This window comes from Manis javanica, chromosome 2 (genome assembly GCF_040802235.1).
Source record: "Manis javanica isolate MJ-LG chromosome 2, MJ_LKY, whole genome shotgun sequence".
Taxonomy (NCBI): Eukaryota; Metazoa; Chordata; class Mammalia; order Pholidota; family Manidae; genus Manis; species Manis javanica.
Genome location: NC_133157.1, coordinates 196,630 through 220,423, shown reverse-complemented (window position 1 = coordinate 220,423; position 23,794 = coordinate 196,630). Strand labels below are relative to the sequence as shown.

General features: G+C 51.1%; 1 protein-coding gene across 11 annotated transcripts in view; it reads left to right on the top strand.

The window, feature by feature from the left end:
- The window catches only part of CACNA1B (calcium voltage-gated channel subunit alpha1 B), a 180,455-nt gene that overhangs the window by 32,510 nt on the left and 124,151 nt on the right, over positions 1-23,794 (top strand). For 8 of the 11 annotated variants that reach the window (XR_012124599.1, XM_073220673.1, XM_073220666.1 and 5 more), the window contains exons 4-10: positions 4,008-4,099; positions 4,989-5,141; positions 6,732-6,922; positions 19,420-19,523; positions 21,529-21,644; positions 22,158-22,214; positions 23,299-23,391. Coding sequence is in view for 10 of the 11 variants with exons in the window: in XM_073220673.1 (XP_073076774.1) it covers positions 4,008-4,099; positions 4,989-5,141; positions 6,732-6,922; positions 19,420-19,523; positions 21,529-21,644; positions 22,158-22,214; positions 23,299-23,391 (806 nt within the window). In the remaining variant the exon portion in view is untranslated. The remainder of the gene's footprint in view (positions 1-4,007; positions 4,100-4,988; positions 5,142-6,731; positions 6,923-19,419; positions 19,524-21,528; positions 21,645-22,157; positions 22,215-23,298; positions 23,392-23,794) is intronic. The other 3 variants (XM_073220677.1, XM_073220671.1, XM_073220659.1) reach the window with 1 other exon arrangement.

Here is a 23,794-nt window from a genome sequence, read left to right as displayed (position 1 = left end):
AGGCATACACATACGTGTGAGTATATGTCAGTGCATGTATGCACATACTATATGAGTGTATCTCTGTGTGCGTGTATGTATGTCTGTATGTGTATACTCTTTTTCTTGATTTTTCTTGCCATAAGTTTGTTTGTTTTATTAAACTTTCAAATATTTAGTTTTCTATTATTTCTCTTTTTTTTCTACTTTAACCATGCCTATTCTTGTTAGTTCCGCTTTTCTACTTTCTCTAAATTTCTCTGACGCTCTTTTGTAAGATTCTTGGGACATATCAATGCTTGGTTTACTTATTTTTAATCTTTTAAACACAGAATCATTTAAGTCTACAAATTCCCCTAAAGCATCACTTTAACTGAATCCCACACATTTTGATATGTAGTATTTTCATTTGATGAATTTTCAATATTTGGTAATTTCTATTTTTACTTCTTTAAGGGTTGTTTAGTTGTGCATTTTGAGGGTTGCCATACACGTGAGTTTTCTTTTAAAATGTGTTTTTATGGTTGTATCTTCATTTAATTACATTAATTTAAATATAGGAGTGCAGTGATACTTTTTACTAATTCTTGGAAATTTGATGAGGCTTCTTTTGTGATGTAGGCTATTAGCAATTTTCAAGGATATTGTTGTGTGTTCAAAAATGTATATTCTCTATTTGTTAAGAGCAGATTTTGATAGGTAAATATAAGATGAAGATACAGAAAATTAGAGTTATATAGGTCAAGGCTGATAATTTTTACCTTTGGCTAGCCTTACTAAATTTTAGTGTTCTGTCTTTCAGCTTCTGATAAGGGCTTTGTTAGAATCTTCTGTGGTAGAGAATTAAAATTTTTTTTTTCTTCTTCTGCTTTGAGTTTATGAGGTTGGGTGCATAAAAATGAATGATTATTGTACTTCTTGGTGAAATTTTCCTTTTAATATTATTCATTATTCTCTCTTTAGCCCTAGTATTGCTTTTTGCCTTAAATTATGTTTTGTCCTTAGTAGTATTACACCAACTTTTTAATAATTTTCATTTAGTATATCCTTTAAAAACTCTGTTATTTTCAAGATTTCTGTATTTTTTCAGATTTTTTTAAAAGTAACATACAGTTTGACTTAAAAAAAAAAACCCAATCTAATAATCTAAGCTTTTATAGGAAACTAAAATTCAATTTATTTTTCCTGTGATCACATATATTTGGACCTAAATCTAATATCTTAGTTTGTATTTTCGCTTTATGTCCTGTCTTTGGCATTTTGGGGGATCTTTTTTCCAACCACTCTAGCTTGACAACAGGTCCTCTGTAACTTGTCACCCACACACCTTTTTCCCATCTGCTGGTTTTGGAATAGATTGTATTTTCTGTCCATTTACCTGAAGTCCTTAGCATTTCAAACGTGTATTTGTAACTACACACTCTCTCACAGAGGTCTGCAAACTACTGGCCATCTGATGGGCAACTGTGTTTATAAATAAAGTTTTATTGGAACACAGCCTTATCTGTTCATTTGCACATTGTCTGTGGCCCCTTTCATGCCACGGTGGCAGAGCTGAGTGGCTGTGACAGAGACCTCACGACCCTAAATGTTCAGCCACTGGCCCTTTATGGGTATTTGCCATCGCTGGTCTGACACCGTGAAGAGTAAGCAAGCCCGTCATGTGAGCAGCTACACATGGGACACCCGCCTCTGTAAATACCTTTACTATTGCCCAGATTGTTAGTGTTACATGTAGAAAGTAAATGCAAAAAATAATGAAGAGTTAGGTACCATTAAAACCAGCCTGACTAAATGTAACTTTCTGTGCCCACCATATTCTTGTGTACTGTGCATCCCCTTCGGGTTCACTCCGTAGCATTTTACTGGGGAACCGGGGCGATGGCTTATTTTATACCTGAAAATACGTTTATTGTCCTCACTCTCCATGGACAGTTTAGCTGGAAAAAGTCCTAAGGTGACACTTACTTTCCTGCTGCTTTTTGAAGGTATTATTTAATTATCTTACAGTGCATGTTTTTGCTGAGGTGAAGTTTTCTCTTCTTTTAATTACCCTTTTTTTTCCCCTAGGTATTTTGTGTCTTCTTTCTGGAAACACTTAAGACTTTTTAATGCTGATATTCTGCAGTCCCTCACACTGTCTGTAATTGGACATATTTCATCTGATCGGCACTGCGCTTTAGATTTGAAGCCTCAGGTCTTTAATTCTGAAGATCTCTTAGCTGCTGTGCCACCAGATGCTGCCGCCTCCTTTGCCCTCTGTCCCCCTCCTCTGGAGCTCACATATGATTGTTGGATATCTGACTTAATCTTCATATTGTCTAACTTCTCTCATTTTTTGCTTTCGGCTTCCTGGTGTCTGTGGGTGGGTTCCTCAGTCCTCTTCTCCAAACCGTTAATAGTCTTAACCCATGTCTCCAGCCTGTAGTATGATTCCTTATTGATATTATTTCAATAGCCATTTATTGCCAAGACTTCTAGCTAGCTTTAAAAAATCTACCTGTTTCTGCCTGGTTTTTTTTCTTAATTTGTTGATCTCATCTGAACAAAATTAACCTCCTACTAGTTGTTGAGCGTCTCTCTTAGCATTGGATCTCCTCATGTGAGCAGGAGGTACCCTTACTGCCCTTCTTCTCTTTTACCCTGGAGTTTTATTTGTTTTTGACCCCACCTCCATCTCAAATTTTATTCCTCACTGCTCTATATTTAGAGCAGGGGGCACAAAACCTTCCTCACCACGAGTGCAGGATACATTCTGAAAGTGGAGCCAGCAGGACCGCTGGCGACCTGGATGTGGAGTGTAAGAGGCGTCGGACAAGCCTCGGCTTCGGCTTAGGTACCAGCTGACCAGCACTTTCCACTGAGCAGGGGAACTGCTGAGAAAGGAAAAAGACTGGGAATAAGCCAAAGCCCTTGCTCACCATGGCGTCCTTTCATTTCCCGTCACTCTGAGCTTCTTTTAAAAAGTCAGTTTTAACACTTACACCGAAGAATTACAAAAAAGAGTCTTCTACTTTTATGTTTCATATTCTTTTTTGAATACCCAAATGGAAATGTTAAAAAGGCAGTTGGACTTATGAACCCAAAGTCCCAGATTTGAGTTAAAGCTGTAAGTTTAGGGTAATAAGCACACACTACTATTCAAAGCTATGGGAGCCCCTGTGGGGAGGGGCTAGGGCACCCCATTTTTGAGTCTGGTAGACAAGGCAAAGGTGGCAGGCAGGACCTGGAGAGCTCCTGGGGATTGGGGAGGGGCCTAAAGGACCAAAGAAGGGATCTTTAGAGACCTAACCTTGGAATTGTCTCAAAGAATCCTTGATGCAGCATCTCGGTGGGGCTGTGGGGGTGACAGGCTAGTTGGACGAAGCTAGAGAGGGCTGGGGACTGGGCAGTGGGGAGACCGGGAGGGACACCTCAGATGTGTTCGGTGTGAAGAGAGCCGGGCATCGTGCCGTGTGCTAAGAGGCTGGCAGACCTTTGTTTTGTCTTTGAATGTTGCGGTGGCGTTGGAGTGTATTCTGTGCGAGTGGACCGATGGCCATGGTCCTCCTGAGCCCTGTGGACCCTCTGTTCTACCTGCCCTGTGCCTCACGCCCATGTGCCCCTGAGATAAGGCGAGGAAGGGCAGGACCTGGTGCCTGTTCTGGCCCCACCAGCCCTGTTTCCCTCCTGCGCCCGCACACACCGTGCCTCCTGAGGCAGCTTGGAGTGCACCTGGGGCTGTTCAGTGACATGGTTCAGCTTGGGCTCATCTTCTGGACAGACAAGGCTGGGTGGCGGCCAGAGGCCAGGTGTCCTCTCAGAGGCAATGCCCCGGGACCGGAGGGTGGCCGTGCTGGGGAACCCCACGGCCGGCATCCTGGGGAGGACCCTGAGCTCAGCCCCTGCCTCCCCGCCTGTGCCGGCCCTGAGCTGGGGCAGCGGGGACAGCACAGGGCGCCACTGCTCTGGGAGAGAGCGTGCCGGCGGAGGGAGGGGTGTGCCGCCCCCTCGCAGAGGAGACCCTGCTCCCTCTTCTGCCCCCACAGGATCCTCGCCACTGCGGGCACCGACTTCGACCTGCGGACGCTGCGGGCTGTGCGCGTGCTGAGGCCCCTGAAGCTGGTGTCCGGGATTCCGAGTGAGTGTGGCAGGAGCCATGGGCCCGAGCCCACCTGGAGTGCTGACCCCCTGGCCCCACGGCCACGCTAAGCCCCAGCCAGTGGGCCCTCTGGCCGTGGTGCCCCGAGCTTGCTGCCCCTGACCCCAGACACCCAGGCGCCAAGAAGGGAGGGGCAGGCCTCCCTGGCTGCCCTGTCTCTGTGAGAGCCCAGCGGCGATGCTGCTGTTCCCCCTGACATGCTTCCCTAGATGCAGGCTGTGCAGCTCGTCACAGCCTCAAGCATTCCCGGCGCCGCTGCTCTGGGCTCAGAGCACAGACGAGAGGCTGACTGAGGCTGGGGCGAAGGGGGGGGCAGGACGCCTGCGAAGATGTCCACAGGCTGCCGAGGACCACCTGTCTTGGTTCCGGACAGTGCAGGCCCTTGGGAAATGAGGCTGGGCAAAGACACGCCCCTCGGTGGGCTGCTCAAGGACCCAAGCATGGGGGAGGATGGCCGGCTGACCTTGTGAGCCCGTGACCCCCGGCCCTGCCCCTCCAGTCCAGTGGAAGTTTGGTGTTGGGCTTTCCTCAGGGCCTGGGTGGGCAGAAGCCTGGGGATGTGACCCTGAAGCCCCTGCTCTGAGTTGAGACCCTGCCGGGTGGAGGCTCAGGTCTGTGTCCAAGAGCTGGGGCCCGGCTGGAGGTGGGGTCTTGGGCTCAGCCCCTCTGCCCAGGGTCCTGCTTCACCTGCCCTGAGGTACCGCGTCTGCAGGGACCCCCTGCTCCTCCCTCCCAGATGCGCCTGCTCTTGGCATCCGGAATCTGCTGCCTTTCCCTGTCAGGGCTCTGCCCCATCCCTAGGTCCACAGATCTGCTCGGGGGCTCTCAGCCCCCCAGGCCACCCTCTGACCCGCCTGCCCCACCCCAGGCCTGCAGGTGGTGCTCAAGTCCATCATGAAGGCCATGGCCCCGCTCCTGCAGATCGGGCTGCTGCTCTTCTTTGCCATCCTCATGTTTGCCATCATCGGCCTGGAGTTCTACATGGGCAAATTCCACAAGGCCTGTTTCCCCAACAGCACAGGTGAGGCCTGGCAGCACCCCTCGGACTCAGAGGGGGACCATGGATGCTTCATTCGGGGATAGGGGTGCCTCTCGGTGCTGGACAAAGAGGGGGCCCTACGCCTCCCTTGGGGGTGCAGTAACCCCGTAGGCATGAATGCATAAGCATACTCACAGTGAAATAATTGGGAGCGTAGTGACTTCTAGGAAGGAAAGTAAAAGGGTGAAATAGAAGCATTTGGGAGCCCACGTCACTGAGTGAGGCCCCTCTGCCAAGGGGACAGCTGGACAGTGGTCCGGATGTGGTGGGAGGGACAGAGTGGCCACCTGGCTGGAGACAAGGGGCAGTGCACGCACAGGGCCCGGGTGAGGGGCCCGAGAACGGGAACCACGTGGGCTTCGCGGCTACGGGGGAAACGGCGGGAATGAGAAGTGGGACAGCAGAGGCTTCGGGAACATGGCTGTTGTGGGCGCTCTGGGCTGAGTGGGGGGTCCTCCCGATCCAGGGGGTGGGGTGGCGGCCAGTCCGGCTGAGCCGGGAGAGGCCAGCGCGGGTCAGGGTCGGGTGTGCCTTGCCGTGAGGCCCGCTGGGCCAAGGGGATATTTGGGAGGTTGGTTGTGGAGCGTAAGAGAAAGTAGAGTCAGGGCTGAGCTCAGGCCTGCGGCTTGAGCCGTAAACATACTAGACAATAGATGCAGAGAAAGCTTTTACTTAAATCTAAATCACTCATGACAAAAAATGCCTTGTACCCAACTGGAAATAAAGGGAATTTTCTTAAACTCCATAAATGCCTGCAAACGTTGTAAGTCTTGAAAGCCTTCTCTTCAAAGTCAAGAGCAAAGTGAAGGCCCAGGATGGCCCGTCCAGTCCTCACTGTGCTGGCGGTCATGGCGGTGCTGTTGAGACAGGGAGAGAGGAGAGACTCTGTCGAGGGTGGGGAGGGAGGAAATCACATTCTGGAAGAGTTTTCCACCCTTTCACTAGGACTTTGGGAGTCAGGGTAGCCGTCGTGCTCGAGAGGCCTGTCAGCTCTGGCTCCTGGCTTCTCTGCCATCCCTCTGTGGGGCCCGGCTGCTCGCTAGGCTGTGGCCGAGGAGCAGAGGCCCGTGCAGCGAGGCCCCCAGTCCTCCGGGCACGTGCTGGGTGGCTCTGAGCCGACTGGGCTGGGGAGCCCCGGGCCTGCCGGGCGCCAGGCTGTCTGGTGCTGGCTGCTGAGTGACAGGCAGACCGCGTGCCTGGAGAACCCTGGAGGCGGCTCAGCCGCGAGCGGGAGATGAGACCCAGCTGGTCACAGCAGATGAACCGGATGTGAGGAGTGGTTTTTGATTTTGAGTGAATGAGTCCTGAGTGTGTTTAAATGGTGCCAGGTGGGTTCCAGTGGAGGGGGAGAGGTTGGCCGGTAGTTCCTGAGCACGCAGATCAGATGGGGCGAATTGTAGAGTGGGGAGAGCTGGCACAGGTACATGGAGGGGAGGTGGCAGCTGAGGGAGGGTTTCCCTCCGTGGCTGATTCCGCCCACCTGTGGCGAGGTCTCCGGGGCCCAGTTGCCCGGGCGGGGATGGGAGAACTTGGTGTTCCTGGGCTCAGGGTCTGTGTTCCTTCTCCTCCCAGATGCAGAGCCAGTGGGTGACTTCCCCTGTGGCAAGGAGGCCCCAGCCCGGCTGTGCGAGGATGGCACCGAGTGCCGGGAGTACTGGCCGGGACCCAACTTTGGCATCACCAACTTTGACAACATCCTGTTTGCCATCCTGACTGTGTTCCAGTGCATCACCATGGAGGGCTGGGCCGACATTCTCTACAGTGTGAGCAGCGCCCCTGGGCCTGCGGGTTGGCCCCACTTCTGACCCAAGCCCTCTGCCCAGCCCTGGGTGAAATGCAGGGCCCTTCCCTCCTTCCTTCCCACCGGAGGGTCCAGGCGGTCATTCCCAGCTCAGACTCTTGACCGGATGCTGGAGTCTCCAGGACAGCTTCTCCTGTGAAGGTGAAGCTGATGGCCAAGGGGTGGAGGCCAGCAAAGGCGCTTCCAGAAATGGTCCAGCTCGAGGGTGAGGGTGGTGGCACTGAGCTCAGCGCGAGCTCGCTGCACATCAGGCCTGTCCCTGCTAAGTCACAGTCCTCCCCGGGACCCCACGCGCAGCCGGTGAGGCAGGGGCAGGAGCTGAAGAAGTTGCCCTGGGCCCTGAGGCAGGTGGCCACTTGCTGTTGGCTTTTAGCTGTGCCCCCTCTGCTGGTCTCTTCCAGGGGAGGGGACCCAGGCTGCCTGGTGGGGGTAGTGGGGAGCAGGGTGAGGGTAGGGCTGCATGAGCCAGGGCTTGGGGAAGCAGCTCTGATTGTGCTGGGATGCCTGGGGCGGGAGCCTGTGTCTCGGACATTTGTTTCCTTCCTGCTGAGACTGTCTGTTGCTGTTTCCTCTTTGATCTTCTCACTCCCGTCAGGGTGTCAGCCTGTCTCGGTGACACAGGGCAGGCTGGTTTTGGTGCCTGTGACAGGAATTGAGAATAAGGCACTGTGGGGTTCCTGGAATTCCTCTCACTCCCGCCTCCCCTCACCTGAGGCTCTTCTTGGTGGCCACGTCCTTCGGTCCTTCAGGGCCCTGGGAGGCGCACGTGAGCCAGGAACCCTAGAAGGTTTGGCTGGGAGGATAGCCGTTGGACTGCTGTTCTGTGCAGCTAGAGGGTTTGTTCTACCTGGGTGCTGTGAGTGGGGCACCCTGGGGCACAGGTACTTCTCTTTGAAATGTTGCTTGTACACTGAGGGTGGGCTTTGGGCCCCAGGCCCCCGGCAGCTGCGTGCTGGGGTCATGGTGCTGCATGGGAGGAAAGAGACGAAGTGGAACCCTCTGTTTTGTGCCTCCAGGTGAGCCCACGGAGACACAGGTGATCTCGGGGCCAGGCATCCAGCAAGTGTTCGGTGAATGTTCATCAGGCAGGCAGATGGCAGATGAGGGGTTAAGGAAAGCCGCCCAGGGTCTGCTGAGCCGGCGCCCCTCTGGAGGGCTCTGTCTGGTAGAGGGAACGAGGGACAAAGGCGGTGGCGAGGAGTTTGGCTGTGTCCCTACAGCGATCAAGGAACAATTTCCACAAAGACAGACCCTAAAAATAGCTCTGGGCTGACTGCATCCCTGCCGGCCCCACCCCAGTGATGGCTGCGCAGGCAGGTCTGTGCAGCCCTCAGTGTCCACCGGGGCTTGGCCAGCAGCCCAGGTGACTCAGACTCATGGGTCTGTGCCCTGTCGGGGGGTGGAGGGCTGGGCAGGAGGCACTGGTCGGGAGGGAACCTGCTGGTGCCGGGCCCTTTCGGTGGTGGGCAGGGGCTCAGCCATGCAGGGTGCCATGAAGAAAATGAGGAGGATGACAGGCAGGGAGGGGCAAGTTAGGAGCCTGGACACAGGGCCTGGTGAGGTGCAGAAGCCCAGTATGCAGGTGCCGCAGGACTGGGCCTCGGAGGTTTGGCGAGGCACCAGGAAGCTGGCGAGCCGTGAGGCTGGTACCAGAGCAAGTGGCCAGGAACTGGTGGGTTCCATGCTCCAGACCAAGGGGTTACAGGGCTGTTTGTTGGAGGGCAGACAGGAGTTTTGAAGAGGATTCTTTGGAGGGAGAGCCTGCCCCTTGCCTTCAACCCAGTGAGAGGGGCTTTTGTGGCTGCTGAGACGTGTTCCCTGGGTGTGGAGACCCAGGCAGCTGCTGGGTGGCAGGGGCAGGAATTGCTGCCCTGCAGCAGGGCCAAGGGAGAGCCTCTTGGGGGGCCAGCTGTGGCTGGGGAGAATGGGCAGCCAGGGGCACTTTTAGGATCTGCCAGGGGCATAATGGGGTCTCACAGGGAACATCTGTTCAGAGCAGGCTGCTAAATCTGGCGGTGGTGGGCAGGGGGAGAACGGCTTGCTTGCATTCCGAAAAGTAAGCGAAGTCACACAGGGTCTCGGGGAGCCCACAGATGGGCCATGGGGACGAGTGTGCTGTAAATTCCTGTCGGGGCTGGAGAGCCCTCACCTCTGGAGGGCATCACGTGGAAGAACTTGCCTGTGCCCCCTTCCCTTTCCCAGTGTTGCTAGCATCGGGGCCAGCAGCCTGCCGGCTGAGGAGGAAGGAACAATGCCAGGCATGGAGGGCAGAGAGGGCCACGCCTCCCTCCCACTGAAGGCAGGCCAGCCGGGGATGGCAGCTATTCCCAGTGTAAAGTATGTTCGACAGTTTTATTACCGGCTGGCACTGGACACTTAATTACTGGATTGAGGCTTGTTTGCTACTTGAAGTGATTGTAGAACTTTCTGGTACCCAGTGGTTATCAGGAAAGTCATGGGACTTATTCAAATTTTCATCCAGGGGCGTTACTATATTCAGAGAGAGACACTGGGAGGTGCACGGTATTGGTTCATGACGATGTACGTTTGATTTTGCGTATTTGCACGTACTTGACCCAAAGACTTGAGGAAAGGGTGTTCAGATACACAGGCGCAAAGGCTCTGTTTTGAAACGAATGCAGACAGGACCTGCTCACTGCTGGGGTGGCAGTGCAAGAAAAAGATGCCCAAAGGAGGCGACGCGAGGGCCTCGGGAAGAAGGGGCGGGCTGGGAGCAGGGTGGGGCCGAGCTCTGTTTCAGGGGAGAGCAGAGCTGGACCCACGAGCTCTGCTGTGGGTCGGTGAAGGTTTAGATGCCTGTTCACTATTTCATCCGAGTGGAGATGCTGAGGAGACAGCCGGACGTTTACGGAGTGCGGCGGGGACAGCAAGGCTGTGGATTTGAGGCTGCAGGTGGTGTTTGAAATGACGGGAGAGGCAGCCTTTGGCTGGTGTGGGAATTCCACCGTTCAGAAGCCGGGTAGGAAGGAGGAGCCAGGCAGAGAGACCAGGCTTTCAAGAAAGGGCACAGCCAGGCCAGATGTTGCTGAGACGTCAGGAGGGTGTTGGTCAGAAGGTCAGGAGGGGGTTGCTGAGAGGTCAGGAGGGTGTTGGTCAGGAGGTCAGGAGGGGGTTGCTGAGAGGTCAGGAGGGTGTTGGTCAGGAGGTCAGGAGGGGGTTGCTGAGAGGTCAGGAGGGTGTTGGTCAGGAGGTCAGGAGGGGGTTGCTGAGAGGTCAGGAGGGTGTTGGTCAGGAGGTCAGGAGGGGGTTGCTGAGAGGTCAGGAGGGTGTTGGTAAGCGTGGCAAGAGCAGTTTCGGTGGTGGGAGAAAACCCTAGAATGCAGGTTGAGGGAGAGGGACGTGTGGAAGTGAGGGCACGGGCGCTGCTGGCACTTCTCGGCGCGTTCCCCGCGTGGTGGAGCCGGGCAGTGTGGGGCCGCCGCAGGGAGATTGGGAATCGGCTTTTTTAAGGTAAACTTTTTATTCGAGATAATTTAGGCTCACATGCAGTTGTAAGAAGTAATACAGAGAGATTCCATGTATCATTTACCCTGTGCCCTCCAGGGTACAGGACGACAACCTGCAAACAGTATGCGTCACAGCCAGGGCGCCGACACTGACTCGGTCAGGCAAATCTTTTGCCAAAAATAAGTTGCGCATATCTATGTGGGTGCGCTTCTGTTCCAGTGAGCTGTGTGTCCGTCCCTCTGCCACTGCCACGCAGTCTTCATTACTATAGCTGAATAACAGACCTTGTGAGTCAGGGAGATGGTTCCTCCCATTTCATTGCATCAGCAAGAATTGTATCTTTACTATGTTGTATCTTCCAATTCATGAACATATTATATCTCTCTTTATTTAGACTATCTTTAATTACCTTAATGATAATTTGTAGTTTTCAGCACGCAAGTTCAGCATATGTTTTGTTAGAAATACAACTTATTTTTGTATGTTGATCTTATATCCTGTGAACTTGCTGAATTTACTTATTAGTTCTAGGAGTTCTAGGAGAATTTTTTTTTTTTTTTGGTTTTTTTACATTTGAGGCACCTGCCTCGAATTATCAATAGAAAAAAAATACTGATCCAAATATATGAGGCTCATAATTTGCATTTCAGTTTTTTCAAAGAGTATTTTTTCATTAAAATTTCCATTTTTGAATACATGACAAATTAATAGAATGAAAAAATTAACAGGCATAAAGTCAGAAATGGTAGAATGAACACTGACATAAAGTTTATTTTTGAACTAGATCTTGAAGAGATTGAGCAAAGGCAGTAATATATGAAAACAGTCGTGTCCTATTTTTCCCCTATATGATAAAAACTAGTGTAGGGAGCAGGTAACAGATTATGGACAGGATTTCAAGCTCTCCATCTGGGATCTCTTTTTTTGTGACTTCAATATTTAAATGTTTCTACCTTTTTTCAAAATGGAAACTTGGTATGTGTATGCATATGTCTGCACATATGTGTGTGCATATTTGTTTACATGTATAGACATGTATGTCCATACATAAAAGTAATATATATTAGTTCCTACCATAATATAAAATACAGAACTTATTTTTTAAATCGACTCTTTCAAAGTAATATAGTAACTCTATTTTAACAAAGTAAAAATATTAAGGAAATTAAACATTACACTCATCTTGGCTATGTAAATACATCAGTTTTATCTTACTGATTTTTCTATTACTTATAATCTATGCTGAAAACATTATTCCAATATTTCTGAGTGATTTTTCACTTTAATGGTTTTGCTACTCCCCAGCAGTTCTTAACAAAGAACTTTTTATTCACACTAATTTATTTTACTTTTTGCTTGGTTAGATAATGTCCTTAAGTTCTTATTTTTAACATGGGTTCATGGAGATAATGTTGCTTGCATATTTGCAAGCTTCAGAACATTTAAATGCCAGTATACTGAGAATAAAATTTATTGAATACAATTTTTCTTAAACTGCTTTAGATTCTGATCAGGTCTTTCTAAGCACAGAATGTTGACTAGAATCAGAAATCGGCGGCCATCTATTTTTCTGGAGACTTGTTTATCAGATTACACTAAAAGTCTGATGGACTCATTCTTCTTTTCTGATTCTAGGTAGTGGTGTTATTATCCATTTGATGATTTTTCTTCCATTCACCATATTCACTGTAGAGAAACAGCACATACATATATATTGACATATTTTTGGGTAATCCAAGTCCACATCTGTAATATTCATGAGTTTTTTAAATTGTCTACCTAGTTAACATATATTTCCCATGATGCACATTTCTTTCTCTATTTTTGGTTTTGCTGGAATACAGAGGAGAGTAAGATAAAAGTGCTGTTACACTTTCATCTTTAACTGTACATCTTTCTGCTTATTAAGTTATATTTCACAACTCATTTCATAAACAGAATTTTGTTTCACAATAGGAGAAACTTATTAAATTAATATAAATTTAGTTTTATTTTTTAACACAAGTAATTCTGAGAAAACGAAATGAGCTTCAGCTAACCACTGTGGACAAATACTGTTCAACCCCAAGCACTTAGCCACCAGGCTTTCTTTGACAATGTCAAAGAGATTTAATCTTGAAATCTCCTTACTAAATCATACCAATTTAATGACTGAAATTTTATGTTAGTTTTCAATTATGTATAGCAATGTATTTATTTCCCAATGATTGGATGAGCAGTATATTTTTATTTCATTGTTTCCAGTTCTCTCTTCCATGTTATTTTGTTGTATCAACATTCCATCAAGAGTAAACAAGGAAAAAAGAGAAAAGGGGATTTTGAGTGTTATTTCCTTTTCAGATTTACTTATTATCAAGAGAAAACTATAAAAATTCAAATCAATGCTCTATGTATATATTTTTGAGATTAATCATTTTGATTTGAAAACTCCCAAGTAGTTGAGGAAATTTAAACTATATGAATGTCTTTTACTAAGTCAGCAAAAGTGGTATATCATGGATTGAAATTATTAAGAAATACCTAAGTCCTCCTCACTTTTCTCTAAATAAGTTGAAAACAGAATGAGAATTTATATGGCTTTCTTTCATTGCCGTAGGAGAATTTTTTAGCCCAGAAAAAACATGTCCTCTGCAACAGGAATAGCCTATTTCTTCTTTTCTGATATATATGCCTTTTATTTCCTTTCCTTGCTTTATTGCACAGCTAACATTTCCAGTGTTGCATGAATGAGAGTGGTGAGAGCAGACACACTTTCTGTGCTCCCGGTCAGAGGGTAAAAGGGTTCCATTTTCACTGTTAAGTGTAGTGTCAGCTGCAAGGAATTTTTTTTTTGTGGATGCTGTTTATCAAATTGAAGCAGTTCTCCTATTCCAGTTTTTCTGAGAACTTTTTTCATGAATGGGTGTTGAATTTTATAAAATACTTTTTCTGCATCGATAAGATTTTGTGATTTTTTTCTTAAGGTTATAAATATGGGGGATTACATTGACTTGTGAATATTGGACCAGCCTTATATTCCTGGAGTAAACACCAAATCATCATGGTGTATAATTCTTTTTATATGTTGTTTAATTTTACTTGCTAATATTTTATTAAGGATACCTATGTCTATATTCATGAGTGCTTTTTGTCTGGAATTTTCTTTTTTTGTACTGTCTTTCGTTTTAGTATCAGGGTAAAGCAAACTTTATAAAATGCATTGGGAAATAATTCCTCCTCTTCTATTTTCTAGAGGAATTTTGTGTAAGTGGTGTTAATTCTCTTTAAATATTTGGTAGATTCTGCAATCTGGGTCTAGAGATTTCTTTTATGGAATTTTTTTCCAAATACTTTTTTTGGGGATATCATTCACATAGCATAAAATTCACCACTTTAAAGCACACAGTTAAATGGTCTTTCTATGTTCACAGGGTTGTGTAACCATCACCATTTTGTAAGTGTGGAAGATTTTTGTCAACCAGAAAGGAAACCACGTATCCATTAGCGGTCACCCGCCCAACTGCTTCATTCCGCCAGCCCCTGGCAACCACGGATACAGTTCTGTTTCTATATATTAGTCTATTCCAGACATTTCATCGAAGTGGAATCATAAAATATGTGGGCCTTTGTATTTCTAAGGTTCACCAACATTATAGCAAGCCTCAGTATTTCCTCAGTTTTATTATCAAATATGATTCCATTGTTCAGATATATCATATATTGTTTATATTTCATCAGTTGGACATTGGGGTTGTTTCCACTTTTTTGCATTACTTGTACGCCTGTGTATATGGTTCCATGTGGAACATGTTTTCCCTTCTCTTAGGTCTGTACCGAGGAGGAACATTGCTGGACCATACGGTCACTCCCACGTTTACCCTTTGGAGGGACCACCAGGCTGGTTTCCAAAGTGGCTGCAACATTTTGCATTCCCACCAGAAATGCACAGGGGCTCCGAATTCCCCACATCCGCATCAACTCTTGTTATTGTCTGTCTTTTGAATTTTGACCATCCTAGTAAAATTAAATTAAAATTATTAATTTTAATTGTAACCAACCAACCATGAAGTGAAGTGGTATTTCATTTTGGCTTTGATTTGGATTTCCCTAGTGACTTGTGATGTTGAGCATTTTCTTTGTGCTCGTTACACCATTTATATGTCTTTGGAGAAATGTGTCTTCAGATCCCTCGCCCATTTTAAAATTGGATTGTCATTTTACTATTGCCCAGTAAGATTTCTTTATATAGCGTGGATACTAGAACCCTATCAGATATATGATTTGCAAATATTTTCTCTCATTTTATGGGTTGTCTTTTCACTTTCTTGATGGTGTCACTTGAAGTACAAATGTTTATTTTGAAGTCCAGTTTTTCTATTTTCCTTTTCACCACTTGTGCTAGACATATTTTGTGTCTAAGACCCCATTACCTGATCCAAAGCCGCGAAGATTTGCTCCTGTGTTTTCTTCTTTTCTAGTTTTTGCTCTTGTATTTTGGTCTGTGACCCGTTTCGGTTTAGTTTTTGTGTATAGTATGACGTAGGGGTCCAGCGTTATTCTTTCATGGGTATCAGATTGCCCCAGCACCATCTGTTGGAAACTGCTCTCTCCCCGTTGAATTGTCTTGGTGCCCTTGTCTAAAAATCAACCGATCATAAGTATAGGGGGTTATTTCTAGATCATATCAATTCTATTCCATTGATAAATATGTCTATCCCTTTTTTGGCGGGGGGGAGTGTTAAAGTTATAATTTCCCTTCTCTTAGTAATTATAGTACTATTAAATTCATCTGTTTTATATTGGGTGTATTGTGGTAGTTGGTGTTTTTTGAGAAATCGGTCCATGTCGTCAGATGTTTGTCGAGTCCCGTGTAGTAGCCCCTCACTAACCTTTTGAAGTTTGCTGGGCCTGTAGCGAGAGGCCTTGTTTCATTCCTGATATTGCTAGTTTGTGTCGTCTCTCATTTTCTCTCGGTCTGTATTGCTAGGGATATGTTAATTGAACTGATTTTTTTCAAAGAACCAACTTTAAAAAGGCATTGGTAAAACTTATTTCAATCTACTGGCGTCATCCTCTAGCAGGTCCAGTGGGTCATGTGACCCTTTCACACCTCTCTGCCCTCCCCCGTTTGTAATGCAGTCATCGCAAGCGCTTCCTCTGCACATGTTCAGAACCACATCAGAGTGTGTTACAGTTTTGCCTTCACCGTCAGACATGATTTAGAAAACTCAAAAGGACAAAAAGGTCTATTTGCCCCTATTTTTAGTCTTTCATTCTTTCCTCCTTCCTTATGGTCAACAATTCCTTTTTTCATCATTTCCTTTCTGTTTAGAGAAATTTCATCAGCCATTATCTTAGGATAGATTTCCTGGTGACAAATTCTCCTAATTTCTCTAGTTTTTACGATGAGATTGTCTTGATTTCCCCTTCATTCCTGAAGGATTGATGGATGCAGGTGTCTGGGTACACGGTTCTTTTCTTATAGCACCTGATAAGTAAGGTATCCTCCCTGTAAGTCAGGTATCATTTATCTCTTGCCACTTTGAAATTTTTAGATTTATTTTTAGTTTTCCTAAGTTTGACTCTGATATTTTTTGTGGATTTCTTTGGGTTTATGCTACTTGGTATCTCTTAGTTTCTTGAGTATGTAGATTTATATCTCTTCCAAATTTGGGAAATTTTCATCCATTATTTCTTTGAGCACTTCTTAGCTTTCTCCTCTTTTTCCTGTACTCTGTTAGTCTGTTGCCATGAACGTTATTAGATTTTTGTTATAGTCCCACGGGCTCTTGAGACCGCTCTGGATTTTTCCCGTCTTTTTTTTTTTTAAGCCTTATCTCACCGTTTTTCGGATGGGGTAATTTCTCTTGTTCTCTTTTACTGTTCACTGATTGTTTTCTCTGTGCCTCCATTCTGTTGTTGTGTTTTTTCCACTGAGATGTTTAATTTGATTACTGTAGTTTTTTAGTTCTCAGCTTTCCATTTGGTTCTTCACCTTTTGTTTGTTTGTTGATACTGTTTCTTTCCTGAGATTTTCTATCTTTTCATGTGTTTCAAGTGTGTACATAATTTCTCTTTGGAGCATTTTTTATCAGGGCTGTTTTAAAATCTTTCTCAGATACTTCTGTTATCTCAGTGTTGGCGATCTGTGTGTCAGGCAGTCCGATCAGTTTGTTGGCAATACTGTATCAGTATGTGTCATCAATATCAGAACCAGTAGGGTGTGTGTGTGTGTGTGTGTGTGTGTGTGTGTGTGTGTGTGTGTGTGTGTGTGTGTGTGTGTGTGTGCATGTGCCTCTATATATTATATAACATAACCATGTGGTGTTTATTCCAGGAATGCAAGGCTGATTCAACATTCATAACTCAGTGTAATCTACCATATTAATAGGATAAAGAAAAAAAATCACAAAATCTTATCAATAAATGCAGAAAAAGTATTTTATAAAATCCAATACCCATTCATGATAAAACTCAGAAAAGCAGGAATAGGGGAATTGCCTCAATTTGATAAATAGCATCCTCAGAAAACAAAAACACAGAACTTGCAGCTGACACTATACTTCATTGATGAAAATGGTATATACGCTGGCGCATGTGGCAGGCCCAAGGCCCAGCAGAGCTGATGTGCAGTTTCTAGCCTGAAAGGCAGCAGACGGGGACCCAGTGGAGACAATCGTGCAGATGAGCCCGGCTGCGGTCTATCTACAGGAGGACTTCCTCTTATGTTGAGGAGGGTTGCTGGCAGGGTCATCAGGCCTTCAGATGATTGGATGAGGCCCACCGCGTCATGGAGAGCCGTCTGCTTTCCCCTACCAATTGAATCTTACTCTCATCCAGAACACCCTCACGGAGGCACCCAGAATAACATCTGACTAAATATCTGGGTGCCCCACGTCCCAGTCAGGTCGACACAAAAAAGTAACCAGCACAGCGTGTGTTGATTGTCGTCTTCATTTGGTTTGTGTTCTTCCTGGTTCTTGGTGTGGTAAATGAGCTTCTGGAAAACTGCACGTTTCTGGTGTTCCATCATGAGACCCTGATTCTCTAAACCTTCTGTCTTAGCTGGCTTCCTCTGACTGTTCCGCCTGGGCAGGGCTGCCGCCTCCTCACTGCACGGTGGGAGCCCAAAGCTAGTTTCCCTACTTGGCCTCTGTCGACACACTGTAGGGGCTTCTCCTTACTGCCAGGCCGGGGAGGTCGTTCTGGCTCCTAGTACGCCCCCGGGCTGACCCCCCTGGGTGGGAGAGTCCGGCATGCCTTGCTCCTGTGCTCCACGTGGTCTCTGCATGCCACGTGGTGGGTGTGTGCAGTGCCCTCATTGCTGCGTGGGGATGAAACTCCTGACTCCCCATTAGGCTGCCCGACAGCACCTCAGTGGGTGGCGGTGGGGTCTTGCTGGCAGGGATGGGCATGGCACCGTAGCCTCCCCGTTGTGCTGGCTGGAGCAGGACAGTCACTGTCTGAGAGTATGTCTTGCTGGGCCGCCCCTCCCCTGGCCCTTGGGACAGAGAGAGGGCTGGCTTTGCTGGTGCATTTTTCTTCAGTGCCTAGTGGCATTTCCAGGTCGCAGCTTCTTCAGCTCCAGTTCTGGGATCTGCGGGACAAAACAAACCAGAACGAGCAAGGGCCTCACCGCAAGTCCAGGTGCCAGCCAGGTCGCTTTCTTCTCTCCACCTTTCAGTCTCCTTGACCTGCTCCCCATGTGGCGCTCAGTGTCGGGGCACCTTTAGTGGGACAAGCAGTGCCAGCAGTGTCCACTCCGTCCTCCCAGAAGTGGGAGACGTGTTCGTTTTGTTTTGTGTTTTACAATGAGAGAGGCTTGGCTGCTGACGGGAATCTTCACTAGAGGGGAAGCTGCAGGAGCCATGTCCTTGAGTAGCTAGGGGTGCTGAGCTTGTCACAGCGACACCTCCCTTTCCCGGGAAGGTGCAGGTTTTTGGGGTGTCCTCCAAGGAGGCGAGCAGGTCAGGATTGTGGAGCTGTGATCAGGGAACATGGACAGGTGGAGTTTGAATGTCTGTTTTGGATCAGGGATCTTGGCAGCTAGTCTGCAGTCAGTGTGGGGGCTCCAGGACTTCCAGGGGTCGAGCCTGCAAATCCTGCCTTGGCCCTCAGACACTGGGGGGGCAGGAGTCCCAACAGTAGCGCCTGGAGGTCGGTCGCAGCCACAGGGCAGAGCCAGGCTGTCCCCCTGCCTCTGTCCCGCCCAGCACGCTGTCCCCTCACTGGTGTGCTGCCTTGGAAGAGAGGGATAAAGGGGCCAAGTGGCGGCCCACCCACAGCACGCGCTCCCTCTTGGGTTGCTTCTGGCACTAGACTTGGGTGATGAAGAGGTTCTCTGCTTCTTTCAGCCAAGTCTGCTGGGGACCCACAAACAGAAAACTGCTGGAAATTAATTGGAGTCAGAGGAACTCACCCTTTTGTGGGCCGTGCTGTAGAAATCAGAAGGTCTGAGGGAGGTGGCCCTTCTTGCAATCAGTTGTTTAGACCATGCCTGAGTGCTGGATTCTGTCAAGAGCCAGGCAGTGGTGAGAACAGTTCCCTGGAAGCGTGTGGGCTTGCTTTTGGTCTGGGAGAAACATGGCACGGGGCTATCGCCTCTGAGATGCAGGCAGAGGAGCAGACGTGGGCCTGTGGGCTGCACACAGGAGACGTGTCTGTGCAGCTGCTTCATGTCCAGCAGCCTGGGAAGGGTGGGGCAGAGTCTGGGCCGGGACTAGGCCCCCAGTTTCCAGGAACCTTGAGCAGTCGTGAGCTCCCTGGGCTACCTCACAGCTGGTTAGCATTGCTGGGCAGTGGCCCGGATGGTTGAGTGTCCTTGGCTGGTCTTCTGGGAGCCACAGCCGCAGAGAGAGCTGTTTGGGGCAGGTCAGGCAGGCCTGACCATGGTCCTCACTGGACCACTGCCCCTTGCCTGGGCCCTGGTAGGTGTCTGAGGAGGGGTCAGGGCACCTCCATAGCCAGACCTGTGTGTCTTGCCCACCGCCCTGTCGTGTTTTTTGCTTCCAGACAAACGATGCAGCCGGTAATACCTGGAATTGGCTCTACTTCATTCCTCTCATCATCATCGGCTCCTTTTTCATGCTCAACCTGGTGCTGGGCGTGCTCTCGGGGTAAGAGGCTCAGGTGCTGCCTGCTGCATTCTCACGGCACACAGCCGGGCCTGGGCGTGCATACTGGGGGTGGGCCTGCCTGGCCCCAGGGCCCCCTTCCATGCAGCCATTCCCAGCATCCTGGGAAAGGCCAGCCTCTGCTTCGTGCTGTCATCCTGACCTCTCCCTTGACTGTCCGCTGGCCCTGGCCTCCTTGCCACTATCCCACTCTTGGACTTTACCCTGGTCTCTGTGTGAGAGGGGCTGCTGCTGAATCGCCCCTGAGTCTATGGTGGGGTTTCTGAGCCCTCTGTTGCCACCATGGAGAGAGAACCGGGTGGCCCTGTGTCCCAGCTGCCGTGGTCACCCAGCTCTGTGCCCCCACCTGAGCCCTGGCTGCCTCTCCTTTCCAAAAAAAAAAAAGCCTTTTTTGCTGAGCTCTGCCAGGAGAGGAAGGGAAGGCACAGGGCTGGGTGTCCCTCCCGGAGGGAGGTGCTTCCTGATCCTGCACAGTGGGCACACAGTACTCCTGCCCTGCATGGGGCTGGGGGCTGAGGCAGTACCATGTGTCTAGGGGCACAACTGGGGCTGGCGAAGCTGTGCTGGGAGGGCGGTGGAGGGCACTGGGCCTGTCCTCCTCCCCGACCTTGTGTGGCTCCCCTGGGAATGTGCAGAAAGGCCTGAGAGGTGGAGGGGGAAGGCCGGGAGGTGGGCTGTGTGGCCCCTTGAGATGTCTATATTGGAGGAGAATGTCAGTATTGTACCATCCTGAGGATTCCTGCTCAGGCCCAGGGCTCCCGAGGCAGACTGGCAGGAGGGCCTGGTGGGCCCAAGGGGCTGCTGTCAGATCGGCCTGGAAAAGAGCAGCCTCAGAGGAGAGTGGGGGGTCAGGTTCTGGGGTACGTCCTCTCCTGGAAGGGTGTGATGTTCCTGCACATCTTTCCAAGCTTTTCCCAGGGACGAGACAAGCCCCCGGCGACACCTGCGGAACTCCCAGACTGGTGGGAGATTGCTCAGTTTGAGCTGGGCTGGGGAAACCGGGGAGGCCTGAGGCTCAGAGGAAGGCCCCTGGAGACAGGGCACGTCCGCTGAGACCCAAAGGGGGCCTGGGGGTGAGCTTGGCAAAGGGGAGAGGAGGGAGGAGGGCCTTCAGACAGAGAAGAGCTGGGGTGACGCCCAGAAGGGGATGTGGTGCCTGGCCGCAGGGGTGCCCAGAGCTGGAGCCCAGAGGTCTGGTGGGGCTGGCAGGCAGCCAGGCTTGGGGGAGCCTGGGCTCTGTGCTGAGGACTGTGGCCCGGCTTTGTGCGGCTCCCCTGGGAGCGTGCAGAAAGGCCTGGGACGGGGAGGGGAAGGCCGGGAGGTGGGCTGTGTGGCCCCTTGATGACTGGGGACAGAATTCTGTCTTGTCAGCTCTGTTCCCTCCTGTAAGCGTCCTGGTGTCTGGGCTGGGCTATAAGGGCTGATTCCCTAATTAGCCCCAGCTGAGCCCCAGCAGGGGCCCCCCAAGGTTGTCTTCCAGCCTTGGGGAGGCTTAGAGGTGGTCAGGGCCACTAAAGCTGGGGTCAGCCCACTGCTGTGGGTGGCTGCACTGCAGCAGGCCTGGGCCATTGCAGGAAGTTTCTGCTGGTGGCTTGGACCGGCAGGCAGATCGTCCCACCTACTACAGGGGGCAGGCCTGGACGGCCCGTACACGGCCCTGGGAGGGGTGGGAAGGCTCGGCAGGCAGACGATGCCCCTCACCCACTCTTGGGGAGTGGATGGCCTGGCCTGGCCCCCGAGGGTGTGTGCTCAGGCTGGCCCTGGGCAGGGGGACGTGGAAGTGGGCCCGCCCTCCGGAGCCCCGTGTCTGGGGACTGAGGGGCACTCCCTGTGCTCTAGGGGTTGGGGGGGAGGTCCCGGCCTCTGGGTTCTCAGGTCAGAAGAGGCCAGCATGAGGGCCCCCCTGCCCTGCCTCTCCCTGGATCCCTGTGCCCCTGGGGCCCTCGACTCACGCGAACTGCTTGGCCCTCTGGCACCGACCTTGCAGAGAGTTCGCCAAGGAGCGCGAGCGGGTGGAGAACCGCCGGGCCTTCCTGAAGCTCCGTCGGCAGCAGCAGATCGAGCGGGAGCTCAACGGCTACCTGGAGTGGATCTTCAAGGCGGGTGAGGGCTGGCGGCTCCCAGCCTGCCCCTCGTCAGGGCCCTGCCGAGTGCGTCTGACTGCCGGCCGGTTCCCGCCCGGTGGGCGAGGCCGGTCTGGGGGAGGAGAGCAGGATGCAGACGCTGCGCAGCAGGGCCGCTTCACCCAGGCTCTGGGCACAGGCGGCCCTGGACGCTGGCCTTTTCCACGGAGGGCCTGGCGTGGCCCAGCCTGGGGGCCCTCACCCAGGGCCCTTTAGGGCCTGGCGGTTCCGACTCCCCTCCCCAGCACTGGCCAGCTCTCTCTCCTCCGTGGGGAACCAGTGATTCTTGGTGACAAACTCACTCGTGGCTGCACCCGGGCGGGCAATTGTGGGAGGGACAGGCAGGCCCTTCCCTCGGGCACTGTGTGTGGGACACGGAGGGTCTGTCTTGGCAGAAATTGCTCCGCCGTGGGCCCCGCAGGCTTCCAGACGTGTGGGGGCTGGTCAGGGCTGGGGACGGGCAGCTCCCGTCTGAGCTCTGTCTCACCCGCAGAGGAAGTCATGCTGGCCGAGGAGGACAAGAATGCTGAGGAGAAGTCCCCTCTGGATGGTAGGTGGCTGTCGTCGGTGCTCCTCACCCAGCCAGAGCACCCTGGCGGCCCAGTGGCAACCTAGTGTGTGCACGCTTGCACGTGGATGCGTCTTGCGTCCCGCTGAGCTGGGCGCTGCGCGTCCTCACATTGACACCGGGCCGGGACAGAGGTCCACCTGGACGAGGCCCTCCCGGCGTGCTCCTGGCGAGCTGCACGCCGAAGGCCAGGGCTGAGCTGGCAGTGGGCTCACCCAGCACAGCCGTGCCTCTGGGGCCTCAGACTGGCCCGGAGGGCATGTGGAGCGGCGAGAACACGCAAGGACATTAATGGGATATGAGTGAAAATCGGCTTATCTGTCTCAGTCGCCGCGTCTCGAGGTCTCCAGAGCCACCTGGAGGGGTGGCTTCCACGTTGCCTGGTGCGGATGTAGGACATTGTCATCGCTGTACAGTCCGTGTGGACAGTGTGGCTTCTGGTTTCTGGAAGCTTTAAGAATGTGGGTCTCAACCAAACCGTATCTGTTGCCAAGGCACAGATCGCCATGGAAGGGCTCCTCGCTCAACCTGGGGGTGCTGGGACAGGGTGAGGGCCAGCATAGCTGCAGCCAAAGGCAGGGCCTCCAGCAAGCCCTTGTGGCAGGAAGGCTGCCCATTCTCCACCCCCAGTGCTCAGGACGGGGCCAGATAGCAGGGCTGTGTCTGCCGTGTCTCAGCTGGGCCTGTGCCAGGGCTCTGAGCAGATCTGTGCTGGCTCCCCCAACACCCCTGCCCTGATCTCTCTGGCCCCGGCTCCGAGCATGGGCTGCTCGGGCGGCTGGCTGCAGCCCTGGCCCTGCCCCATATGGGTGTTTCCGGGTCCCCTGGCAGGTGGGCCCTCCCCACTGACATCTCAGTGGAGAGAGGTGAAAGTGGGACTTACCCTCAAAGTTCCTTGTCCTGCTTGAGGCGGGGAAGGGGTCCATGGGGCCCAGGATCGCCCTGCCTCTCAGCGTCGGCTTCAGGAGAGGCCTCCAGTTCCAGGGCAGGTGATCCCACCCTCTGCTGCAGGGTGGGCAGGCCGGCTGAGGGCTGGCTCATGCGGTCCCTTCTGCCTTGTTTAAAGCAGTGTTGAAGCGGGCAGCCACCAAGAAGAGCCGCAGTGACCTGATCCACGCGGAGGAGGGAGAGGACCGGTTTGCAGAGCTCAGTGCTGTCGGTGAGCCCCTGGCTTCCCCCGGCACGGGGTTGGCATGCCCCCAGCTTCCTCCTATCCCCCAGGCCTCCGCCCTCTGGGGCCACCCTGCTTCCCCACTACCCACCCCACCCAGGGAGGCTGGTCCTGGCCACTCAGTGGCAGGAAGTCCAGTGCCCTCTGGTATGGCTTAGCTGCCGTCTGGGGGCCAGGCGTGTGCCAGGCTGTGTGCACGCTGCCTGGGGTTCATTACACCCCTTTGAGCTCATTCACTCCACATGCTTCGCTGGCTGCTGGCTGCTGGCTGCCCTCACCCAAGTGGATGTAGAACCTCGGGTTGGTCCCAGGGCTGGAGACTGGAGACAGGAAAGTTCTGGCCGTCTCTGTCCCAAGCCCCTGTCTTCCACTTTCTTGAGCCCTCAGCCAC